This window comes from Oncorhynchus tshawytscha, linkage group LG08, assembly GCF_018296145.1.
Source record: "Oncorhynchus tshawytscha isolate Ot180627B linkage group LG08, Otsh_v2.0, whole genome shotgun sequence".
Taxonomy (NCBI): Eukaryota; Metazoa; Chordata; class Actinopteri; order Salmoniformes; family Salmonidae; genus Oncorhynchus; species Oncorhynchus tshawytscha.
In genome coordinates this window covers 34222537-34237825 of record NC_056436.1, presented here as the reverse complement: position 1 = coordinate 34237825, position 15289 = coordinate 34222537, and the positions used below count along the sequence as shown (strand labels likewise).

General features: G+C 46.1%; 2 protein-coding genes across 6 annotated transcripts in view; one reads left to right on the top strand and one right to left on the bottom strand.

Annotated features, from left to right (window-relative positions):
• tfb1m (transcription factor B1, mitochondrial) overlaps positions 1-15289 on the top strand; it is a 53399-nt gene that overhangs the window by 31166 nt on the left and 6944 nt on the right. The window lies entirely within an intron of this gene.
• LOC112256574 (claudin-20-like) lies at positions 7504-11828 on the bottom strand. Of its 2 annotated transcripts, none has more exons than XM_024429901.2 (2): positions 11449-11828; positions 7504-10820 (listed from the first exon to the last, which is right to left on the bottom strand). In XM_024429901.2, the coding sequence occupies exons 1-2, from the start codon at positions 11563-11565 to the stop codon at positions 9933-9935; spliced, it is 1005 nt and encodes a 334-aa protein (XP_024285669.1). In that variant the 5' UTR covers positions 11566-11828; the 3' UTR covers positions 7504-9932. The 2 variants fall into 2 exon arrangements, with proteins under 2 accessions (XP_024285669.1, XP_024285670.1); XM_024429902.2 differs by lacking the exon at positions 11449-11828 and adding an exon at positions 10900-11087.

The window sequence follows — 15289 nt, the reverse complement described above, 5'->3', positions numbered from 1 at the left end:
AATTATCTGCTGAAATTGTTGCCACCCCTATTACTAGCCTGTTCAACCTCTCTTTCGTGTCGTCTGAGATTCCCAAAGATTGGAAAGCAGCTGCGGTCATCCCCCTCTTCAAAGGGGGGGACACACACTCTTGACCCAAACTGCTACAGACCTATATCTATCCTACCCTGCCGTTCTAAGGTCTTCGAAAGCCAAGTCAACAAACAGATTACCGACCATTTCGAATCCCACCATACCTTCTCCGCTATGCAATCTGGTTTCAGAGCTGGTCATGGGTGCACCTCAGCCACGCTCAAGGTCCTAAACGATATCTTAACCGCCATCGATAAGAAACAATACTGTGCAGCCGTATTCATTGACCTGGCCAAGGCTTTCGACTCTGTCAATCACCACATCCTCATCGGCAGACTCAACAGCCTTGGTTTCTCAAATGATTGCCTCGCCTGGTTCACCAACTACTTCTCTGATAGAGTTCAGTGTGTCAAATCGGAGGGTCTGTTGTCCAGGGCCTCTGGCAATCTCTATAGGGGTGCCACAGGGATAAATTCTTGGACCGACTCTCTTCTCTGTATACATCAATGATGTCGCTCTTGCTGCTGGTGAGTCTCTGATCCACCTCTACGCAGACGACACCATTCTGTATACTTCTGGCCCTTCTTTGGAGACTGTGTTAACAACCCTCCAGGCAAGCTTCAATGCCATACAACTCTCCTTGCGTGGACTCCAATTGCTCTTGAATACAAGTAAAACTAAATGCATGCTCTTCAACCGATCGCTGCCCACACCTGCCCGCCTGTCCAACATCACTACTCTGGAAGGCCCTGACTTAGAATACGTGGACAACTACAAATACCTAGGTGTCTGGTTAGACTGTGAACTCTCCTTCCAGACTCGCATCAAACATCTCCAATCCAAAGTTAAATCTAAAATTAGCTATTATTTCGCAACAAAGCATCCTTCACTCATGCTGCCAAACATACCCTTGTAAAACTGACCATCCTACCAATCCTTGACTTCGGCGATGTCATTTACAAAATAGCCTCCAATACCCTACTCAATAAATTGGATGCAGTCTATCACAGTGCCATCCATTTTGTCACCAAAGCCCCATATACTACCCACCACTGCAACCTGTACGCTCTCGTTGGCTGGCCCTCGCTTCATACTCGTTGCCAAACCCACTGGCTCCAGGTCATCTACATATACATCATGGGAAAATCAAAAGAAATCATCCAAGACCTCAGGAAAAAATTGTAGACCTCCACAAGTCTGATTCAACCCTGAGCTCATTTTACTGTAGATATAGATACTTTTGTACCTGTTTCCTCCAGAATCTTCACACGGTCCTTTGTTGTTCTGGGATTGATTTGCACTGTTCGCACCAAAGTACGTTCATCTCTAGGAGACAGACCACGTGTCTTTCCTGAGCGGTATGATGGCTGCATGGTCCCATGGTGTTTATACTTGTGTACTATTGTTTGTAAAGATGAATGTGGTACCTTCAGGCATTTGGAAATTGCTCCCAAGGATGAACCAGACTTTTTCTGAGGTCTTGGCTTATTTCTTTTGAGTTTCCCATGATGTCAAGCAAAGAGGCACTGAGTTTAAAGGTAGGCCTTGAAATACATCCACAGGTACACCTCCAATTGACAGAAATTATGTCAATTAGCCTATCAGAAGCTTCTAAAGCCAAGACATCATTTTCTGGAATTGTCCAAGCTGTTTAAAGGCACAGTCAACTTAGTGTATGTAAACTTTTGACCCACTGGAATTGTGATTACAGTGAATTATAAGTGAAATAATCTGTCTGTAAACAATTGTTGGGAAAAATGACTTTGGTCATGCACAAAGTAGATGTCCTAACTGACTTGCCAAAACTATAGTTTGTTTACAATACATTTTTGGAGTGGTTGAAAATGAGTTTTAATGACTCCAACATAAGTGTATGTAAACTACTGACTTCAACCTTTGTGTGTGTGTGTGTAGATAGACATCTATTTAGGGGTTATAGGAACACTGAACAGCCTGACTGCAACCCTGCCTATGCGCAGTACAACCCATACCATCCCCAACTGTTTAGGGGCTATAGGAACACTGAACAGCCTGACTGCAACCCTGCCTATGCACAGTACAACCCATACCATCCCCAACTGTTTAGGGGCTATAGGAACACTGAACAGCCTGACTGCAACCCTGCCTATGCGCAGTACAACCCATACCATCCCCAACTGTTTAGGGGCTATAGGAACACTGAACAGCCTGACTGCAACCCTGCCTATGCACAGTACAACCCATACCATCCCCAACTGTTTAGGGGCTATAGGAACACTGAACAGCCTGACTGCAACCCTGCCTATGCGCAGTACAACCCATACCATCCCCAACTGTTTAGGGGCTATAGGAACACTGAACAGCCTGACTGCAACCCTGCCTATGCACAGTACAACCCATACCATCCCCAACTGTTTAGGGGCTATAGGAACACTGAACAGCCTGACTGCAACCCTGCCTATGCCATACCATCCCCAACTGTTTAGGGGCTATAGGAACACTGAACAGCCTGACTGCAACCCTGCCTATGCAACAACCCATACCATCCCCAACTGTTTAGGGGCTATAGGAACACTGAACAGCCTGACTGCAACCCTGCCTATGCCCCATACCATCCCCAACTGTTTAGGGGCTATAGGAACACTGAACAGCCTGACTGCAACCCTGCAACCCATACCATCCCCAACTATGCACTGAACAGCCTGACAACCCATACCATCCCCAACTGTTTAGGGGCTATAGGAACACTGAACAGCCTGACTGCAACCCTGCCTATGCGCAGTACAACCCATACCATCCCCAACTGTTTAGGGGCTATAGGAACACTGAACAGCCTGACTGCAACCCTGCCTATGCGCAGTACAACCCATACCATCCCCAACTGTTTAGGGGCTATAGGAACACTGAACAGCCTGACTGCAACCCTGCCTATGCACAGTACAACCCATACCATCCCCAAATGTTTAGGGGCTATAGGAACACTGAACAGCCTGACTGTAACCCTGCCTATGCGCAGTACAACCCATACCATCCCCAACTGTTTAGGGGCTATAGGAACACTGAACAGCCTGACTGCAACCCTGCCTATGCGCAGTACAACCCATACCATCCCCAACTGTTTAGGGGCTATAGGAACACTGAACAGCCTGACTGCAACCCTGCCTATGCACAGTACAACCCATACCATCCCCAACTGTTTAGGGGCTATAGGAACACTGAACAGCCTGACTGCAACCCTGCCTATGCGCAGTACAACCCATACCATCCCCAACTGTTTAGGGGCTATAGGAACACTGAACAGCCTGACTGCAACCCTGCCTATGCACAGTACAACCCATACCATCCCCAACTGTTTAGGGGCTATAGGAACACTGAACAGCCTGACTGCAACCCTGCCTATGCGCAGTACAACCCATACCATCCCCAACTGTTTAGGGGCTATAGGAACACTGAACAGCCTGACTGCAACCCTGCCTATGCGCAGTACAACCCATACCATCCCCAACTGTTTAGGGGCTATAGGAACACTGAACAGCCTGACTGCAACCCTGCCTATGCGCAGTACAACCCATACCATCCCCAACTGTTTAGGGGCTATAGGAACACTGAACAGCCTGACTGCAACCCTGCCTATGCACAGTACAACCCATACCATCCCCAACTGTTTAGGGGCTATAGGAACACTGAACAGCCTGACTGCAACCCTGCCTATGCGCAGTACAACCCATACCATCCCCAACTGTTTAGGGGCTATAGGAACACTGAACAGCCTGACTGCAACCCTGCCTATGCGCAGTACAACCCATACCATCCCCAACTGTTTAGGGGCTATAGGAACACTGAACAGCCTGACTGCAACCCTGCCTATGCACAGTACAACCCATACCATCCCCAAATGTTTAGGGGCTATAGGAACACTGAACAGCCTGACTGTAACCCTGCCTATGCGCAGTACAACCCATACCATCCCCAACTGTTTAGGGGCTATAGGAACACTGAACAGCCTGACTGCAACCCTGCCTATGCGCAGTACAACCCATACCATCCCCAACTGTTTAGGGGCTATAGGAACACTGAACAGCCTGACTGCAACCCTGCCTATGCGCAGTACAACCCATACCATCCCCAACTGTTTAGGGGCTATAGGAACACTGAACAGCCTGACTGCAACCCTGCCTATGCACAGTACAACCCATACCATCCCCAACTGTTTAGGGGCTATAGGAACACTGAACAGCCTGACTGTAACCCTGCCTATGCGCAGTACAACCCATACCATCCCCAACTGTTTAGGGGCTATAGGAACACTGAACAGCCTGACTGTAACCCTGCCTATGCACAGTACAACCCATACCATCCCCAACTGTTTAGGGGCTATAGGAACACTGAACAGCCTGACTGTAACCCTGCCTATGCGCAGTACAACCCATACCATCCCCAACTGTTTAGGGGCTATAGGAACACTGAACAGCCTGACTGCAACCCTGCCTATGCGCAGTACAACCCATACCATCCCCAACTGTTTAGGGGCTATAGGAACACTGAACAGCCTGACTGTAACCCTGCCTATGCACAGTACAACCCATACCATCCCCAACTGTTTAGGGGCTATAGGAACACTGAACAGCCTGACTGTAACCCTGCCTATGCACAGTACAACCCATACAATCCCCAACTGTTTAGGGGCTATAGGAACACTGAACAGCCTGACTGTAACCCTGCCTATGCACAGTACAACCCATACAATCCCCAACTGTTTAGGGGCTATAGGAACACTGAACAGCCTGACTGTAACCCTGCCTATGCACAGTACAACCCATACCATCCCCAACTGTTTAGGGGCTATAGGAACACTGAACAGCCTGACTGTAACCCTGCCTATGCACAGTACAACCCATACCATTCCCAACTGTTCTCACACACAAACACACACGATTGAATAAAGGCGTGTTGCTTCCACAAAATAGTTTTATTATTAAAAAATATAACTAGCCTACTTGCACAAGCACATTGAGACAACAGTTACCAGAACACTTGAACTGTTGATAATCCTCTGGCAAATTTAAGAAGTGCATCCACAAAAATAAGCTGCAATTATCAAAATGATAACTCTTGTATTGGTTTCTGCTGGAGAGTGGCAACTGTTTAGACATCTAGAGGCTGTTCTTTGTTCCCAGGCAATTTGAAGCTAATGAAATGGTGCGCTGGCTGATGAACAGGCTGCACATCTATATAACGAAACAAACCTCCAGCTCACATTGACCGGCTCAAATCGCATCAGACAGAAATGGCTTTACTGTTTTTCAGACTGCCAGTTGTGTTATGTACACTTGAACCGGTCCAGAGGACTTTGCAATGCTCAGCCACTTGAAACAAACTGCTGTCAAACAAGGTAACACAAGCAAAGGTGCAATTGAGTAGTGAAGAAGATAGTGTAAGACATTAGAACAAAATAGGAAAGCATGTTAGCTTGCCAGAACAATGTTTTTATAATTAGGTCCACAAATATCCTAGACAAATGTGTACAGTTATCTGCAGAGTTGTAATGAGGAAATCCTGAAGCATGATTTAAACATTACAAAAACAATAACGTGTGCAAGCCTTTCCCGATTTTAAAGTCAAATTGTTTATGCCTCTGGAATTGTGTGCTTTGGAATAATAAGGTTGAAAAGCCAACGCTGGAAAGCTGCATCCTACTGTAAACGATTGCCTAGTTTACTCAACTTAGTCTTGCACAACAAACAATGAATCCATAAAACATTTGCAAATATAGAATTTATATACAAACACGTACAATAAAAAGTAAACCGCATGAAGTACAACACTGGATCAAACTTGACATGAGTCGATTTGGCACTTTCTCAAACACATACAGTACCAGTCAAAAGTTTGGACACCTACTCATTCAAGGGTTTTTCTTTATTTGTACTATTTTCTTCAAAACTATGAAATAACACATATGGAATCATGTAGTAACCAGAAAAGTGTTAAACAAATTATTCAAAGTAGCCACCCTTTGCCTTGACAGCTTTGCACACGCTTGGCATTCTCTCAACCAGCTTCATGAGGTAGTCGCCTGGAATGCATTTCAATTAACAGGCGTGGCTTATTAAAAGTTATTTTGTGGAATTTCTTCTTAATGCATTTGAGCCAGTCAGTTGTTGTGACAAGGTAGGGGTGGTATACAGAAGATAGCCCTATTTGGTAAAAGACCAAGTCCATATTTTGGCAAGAACAGCTCAAATAAGCAAAGAGAAATGAAAGTCCATCATTACATGAAGGTCAGTCAATACATAAAATGTCAAGAACTTTGAAGGTTTCTTCCAAGTGCAGTCGCAAAAACCATCAAGCGCTATGATAACTGGCTCTCATGAGGACCGCCACAGGAAAAGAAGACCCAGAGTTACCTCTGCTGCAGAGGATAAGTTCATTAGGTGCGGCAGGTAGCCTAGTAGTTAGAGCGTTGGACTTGTAACTGAAAGGTTGCATGATTGAATCCCCGAGCTGACAAGGTAAATATCTGTCTTTCTGCCCCTGAACAAGGCAGTTAACCCACTGTTCCTAGGCCGTCATTGAAAATAAGAATTTGTTGTTAACTGACTTGCCTAGTTAAATTAAGGTAAAATAAATAAAACATTTAGAGTTACCAGCCTCAGAAATTGCAGCCCAAATAAATGCTTCACAGAGTTCAAGTAACAGACACATCTCAACATCAACTGTTCAGAGGAGACTTGATTTGAAACCACTACTAAAGGACACCAATAAGAAGAATAAACTTGCTTGGGCCAAGAAACACAAGCAATGGACCAGTGGAAATATGTCCTTTGGTCTGATGAGTCAAATTTGAGATTTTTGGTTCCAACTGCCGTGTCTTTGTGAGACGCGGATGATCTCCGCGTGTGTGGTTCCCACCGTGAAGCATGGAGGAGTGATGGTGTGGGATGCTTTGCTGGTGACACTGTCTGTAATTTATTTAGAATTCAAGGCACACAACCAGCATGGCTACCATAGCATTCTGCAGCGATACACCTTACCATCTGGTTTGCGCTTAGCAGGACTATCATTTGTTTTTTAACAGGACAATGACCCAAAACACACCTCCAGGCTGTGTAAGGGCTTTTTGACCAAGGAGAGTGAATGTACTGTATCAGATGACCTGGCCTCCACAATCACCCGACCTCAACCCAATTGAGATGGTTTGGGATGAATTGGACCACAGAGTTAAGGAAAAGCAGCCAACAAGTGCTCAGCATACGTGGGAACTCCTTCAAGACTGTTGGAAAAGCATTCCTCATGAAGCTGTTTGAGAGAATGCCAAGAGTGTGCATAGCTCTCATCAAGGCAAAGGGTGGCTACTTTAAAGAATCTCAAATATAAAATATATTTTGATTTGTTACACTTTTTGTGGTTACTACATGATTCCATATGTGTTATTTCATAGTTTTGATGTCTTAACTCATATTCTACAATGTAGAAAATTGTAAAAATAAAGAAAAACCCCAGAATAAGTAGGTGTGTCAACTTTTGATAGGCACTGTATGTGTTGTATGTGTTCAGTTTGTTAACAAGGGCACATTCACATTCTTGTCTTCATTTATTGCATTCGTAAGGTCTGGCAGGGGTTGGGGAAGTGTGTTATTGTACGGATGCCCGTCCGGTCCCCTCTGCTCTATCCCTGGCATGTTGCTTGGGGTGTGAAACCTGCCCCTTCCGGGCTTCCAGGCCCTAAAGTGATGCCTGTGGCGATGCCCCCGTTGTGCAGGCAGCCGCCTGAAGGTGGCGAGCTGGGCTTAGCCATCTGCTCTCCCCATAGGAAACAATGTGTGAGGGAATGAGAGGGCCACTGCCGGGGCCTGTCACCAGAGCAGCCATTTCAGGCCGGAGACAACCTACCTCCCTCTCCTCTCAGCCGTGTTAGACACACATGAGAATGTGACTGTGTTAATGTGCAATAGCACCCTTGACATATGAGTAGGCAGCAGGGGTGGTGTGTCAGTGTGTGTGTTGGCCAGCATGCTCTCAACATGCAAAAGTGTTCCCTGTCAGTCAAAGAGAAAGTCCACGTGACTTCAGTAAAAGGGGGATATAGGTAGAGAGAAGTGGTAAAAGAGAGATTGACAGGAAGGAAAGAACAGAATGGCACAGAACGTCCTTGAACTTCAGCTGCAGGGTCTCCTGCAGGTATTACATGGTAGCATATGCACTGCTGACGGACTTGGTAAACAAGTCACATGTGGAGGAATGACTCAAACCATTTCTGGATTTGGAGGCAAATCTGCCACACCACTGCAGTCAACCATGACCGTTCAAAGCCTCTCTCTATGCCATCATACAATTCCAATAATCAGCCAGATTTGTCACAACACAGCCATTTTCCCCATCAACCCTAATTGCACGTGAAAGACACTAAGGAAGGACAACAAAAAGAGAGCAGTTCCCAGACAGACCTGGGTGTAACATTGGCTTGGTGCCTCATGTCACTGGGCTAATAAAGGGGATTAGAGGAGCAGCTCTGTGTGTGTTGAGGTTCTGCACAAGGCTTATGGGGCCATGCAGAGGGAGAGAGAGAGATGCCCCCCTACCCAACCTCAAAGCACTGGTGGACACAAACACACCCCAGACAATGAAGACATTAGGGCACAGGATTCCGTTTCCATGGCAGTGAGGAGGCGGACAGCAGGATGAAAAGCACATGCAGCCCAGTGTGTCAAAAAGGTACATGTATATTTCTGTGTGTGTTTCTGAGCATGTGTTTGGGTTTCTGTGTATGTGTGGGGTTTTGTATCTGTGTGTGGGTGTTTGTACTCTATGTGGGTGTGAACTGTATGTACGTGGGGGTGTGTGATCATTTTGTATGCCTAATGCATGAAATCAGTAGCGTGTAGCCTAGCCCAAGAAGGCAGCTTGTTTTGGGAGCTAAATGGGAAAGCAACAAACATGTCAGACTTTCCACTCTGCTGGAGGGGGAGGTTCTCTCTCTCTCTCGCTCCGTTTCTCCCTCTCTGTGTGTCTCTACCTGCAGGGTGAGATCCAGGGGTGGGTTTGTCTGCAGTTCTGTTCCATAGCCCAGCACCCTACTTACTCATCCTGCCAGTCCTCTTTTGAACAATTTCCCCGGGAAGGATAATGTACTACGTCTTTTTAGGCACAGGCATTGTGTTTGGTTACACTACGTACGTCTCATTCTCTACCAGGCAGGCATTCCTCTGCATTATACACAGACAGGCTCCAGACAGCATGCTTAGGCAAAATATCAATGTCTATTCACTACCAAAAATAAGACAATTTATTAAATCAGTTCCAACAACTACCATATCTTGTGGATGGTTGAAAACTACAATGGCTGGCTAATGAAAAGGGAATTCCACGTACTGTTATTGCCTCTTTGAGACAATAATATCAATATTGACGACTTAGCAAACTAAATGAATGCTAATCAATTCAAACCTTTGGCGAGGAAAAGGAAAGGAACAGGAGGCTTGCTATCAGCTAACCCATTCCCCCGGGAACTCGTGTGATTTACTGATGATCGCTGGGGTATCTGCATTTGTTCAGCTGCGGCTCCCCTCCCATTCTGCAGCGCCTTCCTTCGTCCTCCGGCTGCGCTGCATTTCACATTCACCATCCGTCTGTCTGTTCCAAGGAGCTGCTCAGGGAATACCTCCACTGCTTGTGCTCATAGAACAGAAAGCAAAGAAAGAGGGGAGAGAGAGAGCTACAATGGGGGGGGGAAGAAAAAACCCACCCTCAAAGTCCTTCCCCCTCCTCTCTCATCTCCTCCTCCTCTTTATGAGCTTGGTTGGTTGGTGAACTACATGTAAGACGCAACGGTTTTCCCAAACTGCCTAACAGTAGCGCATGGCGTGCAGTGTTGCTTTAGCCTACACATAGTCCTGCAGACTGTAGCCTGTTTTATTGTCTAGTGGGGAGAGGGAGCAGTACTGGTGCTGGAGCTGGTCCTGCTGCTGTTGCTGTAGGAGGTGCTGTTGCTGCTGCAGTAAGAGTTTATCAGGGGGCGGCAGCAAGATCATGTCCTGGTGGCCGGGCCTCTTCCCCGAGCACGACACGCAGAAGATGGACCCCCCCACAAAGAGGAAGCCTGCCGACAGGAAGGCCACGTACACGGCGCCCCCGGGCTCAAACTTATTGCTCTCGTGCACGCTGCGGTCCAGGAAGTTAGTGATGACCTCTTTGGTGAACCAGGAAGCAGGCACCAGGCACAGGAAGCCGGCAGCGATGAAGCAGCCCCCGCTGGCGATGGCCGCGTGCCTCTTGGCGCTCCGGCTGCCCCCCCAGCGAGTACATTTGAGCCCCAGGGATGCCAGGCACAAGCCCATGGCAGCCATCACACAGGACAGCACCATGGTGGTGCGGGCAGTCTGCAGGTAGGCGGGCAGCGACAGCACCGAGTACTTCAAGGTGCAGCTGAACATGCCGGTGCTGTACCAGGTGCAGTCCATCCACAGCCCCTGCATCTGGGAGATGGCCGTGATGATGTTGGAGCCTACATCGGCGCTCACCTTCCAATTGGGCAGCAGCGTAGCCATCATGGCCCCCATGATGCCCAGCAGCGCCAGGACGAAGGCAAAGATCTGCATGCCTGTGGATGCCATTCTCCTCCTTCTGCCGTGGCCCCCTACTCCTCCAGTTACCATCCACCCAGCCCCAGCCAGGCACCTCGGCTCCTCAACCCAGACGGCTGTAGAGGATTCTGGTGCTAGAGCTGGCAGCAGCCGACGACTCAGTTCCTCAGTGCCGGCTCCAATGGACTGTAGAGGAAAGAAGACAAGAATGAGAAATTGAATTAAGCAGGTCTCTCTGTCTGTCTTTCTCTTTCCCCTCACTTACCCCACACACGCACAGACTTTTTTTTACAAGAACAAAGGAGAGCGTGAAACCGGACCAATTGGAGAGAGAGACCGCTCTGGCTGATTATTGGAGAAGGAGACACAGGTTTTAGTGCGTGTGGGCATTTTCTGTTGCGCCTGCCTCTTCCTTATGCCAGCGCCTCAACTGTTACTGGAGAGGAGAATGAGTTTCTGATATTTGCAACGCTCAATATGTGGACTTAAAGCTGCAGTGTCCTCTTCACCTCACTACAATAAGGTTACCCAACCACAGTGACTTCAACATATTAACACAAGGTAAATTCTTACATTTTGAAATAATTTTACACTGATACAATAATATAGATTTTCGTTTTTAAAAATTGTAAAAAGTTTGAAATTAGACCGTTTTTTTCTCCTTTTTAAGACATTCTCAAAATTGCCAGTATTGCTTTTAATTTAAAATGTATTGATTATTCTTGCCTGCAGAAAGTGTACAAGGGCAAACAAACCATCGGTTAATTAGAATTGTTTACAATGTACAGCAAGAGAGCAATGTTAAGGTCCTTACCTCGGCTGGTGCAGAGCTCCTTTTTGACGCGTCAGGTTGTTCGCAGTGATTTCTGTAAACACACAAAAACACGGGGTGAGGAGGGGGCGATGAGGATTTCAGCCTTAGGGAAGCCATTCATTTCATCCATTTCCTTAGCAACAGTATATTAGAGGACATCATAGTGGTGGACCACACATGCTTGCTTGGCGCTTCTGAAGATGGGTTGCGTTGCTTCCCTTTCAGTGACGTAGAATACTCTCTCTACGTCACTTGGGTCGTGAGCTGAGCTAATACAAAACAGTGTGTGGACCGTTAAATTCACTACGGCAAACAGTACACCAGCTTTACACTCACACCGTACCTGGTTGTGTATATGTGTGTAAACTGTCTTCACACTATATTCATTTGTCTATGTGCGTTACATTATAATTGAGTTGGTGTTGGCAGTGTGCACTTGTCACTCGATGCTTCAAATATGCAGCAGGTGATGAACAAGCAGACGTGTTGTCATGGACCAGCTAAGTCAAACCGCAATCAATCATGAGCCAGAGCTTCTTCATTCCAATATTGACCCATATTATTAGCTGGCTACAAGACGTTGCATCTACCTAGCGGATTGTTTGTCATAACTAGCTAGATGGCTAGCTATTGATCTGAAACAGTGCGCATTGTTGGCTTACGTTAGCGTTACATTAATTATCTATTAACGTTAGCCTAGCTAGCTAAACTGTTCACAAATGTTTTACATTTAGCCTAATAATGTGACAGATACCCCTGTTTTCATAATGACGCCGATCATGCTTCACTGGTCTTACCTCCATACTCAAATGTTTGAGCAAAATAAATGACAACTTTGGCTAACTTTACTTACCTCTAACTATTGAAACCCCAAAATAACGGAATAGTCTAAACGGGATCATTGGGACGTCCCAACTCCCTTTGAAGTTGACGTTTACAAATGGTAAGATTGGGGTTAATGTTAGGTAAAGGTTATGGTTAGTTCTAGGGTAAGGGTAGGGACGTCTCAAGTTTTTCATGGACAGCACAACCCCCAAATAACGGTCCACGAGCTGCCGAGTTTCTTTCAACCATGGGATTCGTAATAATGAACCCATTGCACCCTGCTAAGTATTGTTTAATCAACATGATCTTTACCGGTCTACAAAACACCTACAATCTCATGTCAGATATAATGAAAACAATAGGCATACAATATTACAATAATAACCATTAGAACGTTTCATAGTGGCTTCTTTTATTTATGTGGTAGGAGTACATCAACGGGTCAGAGCAACACTGTTTTGTTAACACCCCACTATGCCAAAACTGACCATCCCTAGAGCAGTTAGCATCAGCAACCACTCAACGGAAGGCTAAACTCACAGCTGCTACCCCCTGCTCATCCCTCTTCCACTATTCTGCAGAGGATGTCTAGTCTAGAATGACAAGGAGAGCGAAAAACAGACCGGGCTAAAGTACATGATAGCCTTTAACGCAGATGTGTGTTTCCATAATGTTGCTGCATGGGTAAGATCATCATAAACAGCTGAACCATGAAGGAAATCATCTCCCCTCTCTCTCCCCACCTGTAATGACTAAACAGGAGTTGAGTGGGTGATTGATTGGTTTGGTGATTGATCTGCTTGTTTAATTTGGTCCAATGGTCTACCTCCATTTTGTCCCCCCCAAGATAGCGCTCATAGACCATTTCTGCAGATAAGACACAATAACAGCATGCACACAGCCTCACACACACACAATACCACAGTATTACCTGACAACTTGGCGCTGCTGACCTTCAGACTTCATACTGCAGGCCGTTGTGGGTTGGTGCGGCAGGATGAGAAAGAGCCACACTCATTTCTACACAGTAGTGTGTTTGAGTGTGTTTTACCGATGAGATTCTGATTCTGGTGTTCTATGGGGAATAAAATAAATAACAGGTACGGGAGAGGGTGGCTGTGAGGAACCGCAGTTAACATGTACCCAGGGAGTGATGTGTGATGCTGTGATGTGTGAAGACATGGCAGGCTATTATAAGCATGGTCCCTTCTTTCTCACTTCGTAGCTCAGTCCTCCACAGTATAGCTCCAAGGCATGACTGGACACAGAGATGGCCCTTTCCTCAGATGTGGGATTTTATTGTTCAATTTTCATATTGTTTATTTCACGGTGTAATTGCTTTTGTGCTCATCATTTTGTAGAAAGAAGCCTTGTTATTCGGTTATGGTCAGAAGTGTCACCTGATAGGTGCCATGTAGTTGTCAACACAATCTTGTCCCATGTATGGGCATGCCCATTTTCAACATGCAGGACATTTGTAAACTGTCACAGGGAAAACAGACATAATATGAAATTCATTCAAATGTTTTCTCTATTAGTTCAAGTTTTATTTGTTGCATGCACAAGTACAGTGAAAACTTACAAGGCCTACATTTACTCCCAAGTGTACCAAGTGGTCAGACATTTTGAGTGTTTTTAAATGTCATGTAAAAACAGGGTAGACTCCATTTTGTTTGTTTGGTAGGCAAATTTTTCCCCCAGTCCTCGTCTCTCTTCTCGTGACCTTGTGGAATTCTTAATTTTTGCCTAGTGGTATTCTCTACTGTGATGTTGGAGAGTGTTCCTTGGGAAAACATCTCAGGGGACCTGAGAATGAGATGGGCATGGATCAGGAGATGTTCTTGGTTTGCCTGTGCTGTGTGCCCAGGGCTGATCTGTGAGCGTGGGAAGCCCTGGCAGGCAGCACAGCACAGCACAGCAAGGCACAATGGCAGGGCCCCCTCCAACAATAGCCCCCTCTGCCTATAGCTTTAGATTTAGTGGTGCTGACTGCCTAGTGTCTACTCCTCCTGAGCCTGTCCTCCCCAGCTGCTGATGTAATGGAGGTTGTCTTCTGAAGGTATTGTTATGATTAATGCATCTCTTTCCCCTTGGAGGAATCTTATCTTTTTTATCTTCTTTTAACTTTCTGTATTCCCCAGCTGAGTATCCCATTGTTCCTTCCTCCCCCCTCAGAACCTGCAGCAGTTACGTAAAGAGAAATGCAGGTTGCTCAGGTGGTATCGGCTAGCCACCCCGAGGGCCTGCCATCTCATCTTGGTTACGCTCGGAGGGAGATGACAAATTATTGCTCAAACACCATTGGGTAAAAGAGAAGACTCTGGGGAAAGGAGTAGAAGGTGGAAATGGGCAAGGGGACGAGGGGACTTGGAGCTACAGGGCAAACGCCAGTGTCATAGAGTTCCTGCAGAGCTCTGAGAAGGTCATACAGATGACATGTATAAGTGTTAATATGCATATATGTGCACGATTCCATATTATTGAGATGAATTGGGTCAGGGTCGCTGAGGGGGACAAAGGCAGAGCTGGGATTTTTCAGATGTGTATCGTGATACCTTGCCAGATATGGAGGGAAAGACTACTGCGTGTAAAAGAAAGGTTGAGTTAGTAAGATTATTTAGCATACAATATTAGTGTGCAAGAGGGAAAGTTGGTTGGTTCAAAGTCTCTAAATGTTTGACGTTTAAAAAAGGCAGGAGGACTAAATTAGCCACGGAGAGAGCTGGATCATTTTTCTTTATGTGGATCCTTATATAATGAGCCAATTTGGAGTAGCAAAATTCATCTAGATATCAATAGGGGTTATGATTTGCTTCTTTCCGCGCTGTTAAAAAGCATGTTCGTTACATCATGAAGTCCTATTTGCATTCCCATCATCCCAGTCTCCTCCAGCCATTCCTCATCATACACCCTCCCACCAGCTGAAAGGAAGGGGGATGACGGATGAGAGTGAGAACCAGGGAGAGATATTAATGTGGTCACAGAGGCAATAAGTCGGTCTCGGATTCCTAGTTCA

Excerpts from the sequence above, each read along its gene's own strand:
- LOC112256574 (XM_024429901.2), bottom strand. The coding sequence starts at position 11,565 with ATGGCTTCCCTAAGGCTGAAATCCTCATCGCCCCCTCCTCACCCCGTG. Across the intron at positions 10,821-11,448 it reads GGAGCTCTGCACCAGCCGAG|TCCATTGGAGCCGGCACTGA; the intron begins GTAAGGACCTTA and ends TTTCCTCTACAG.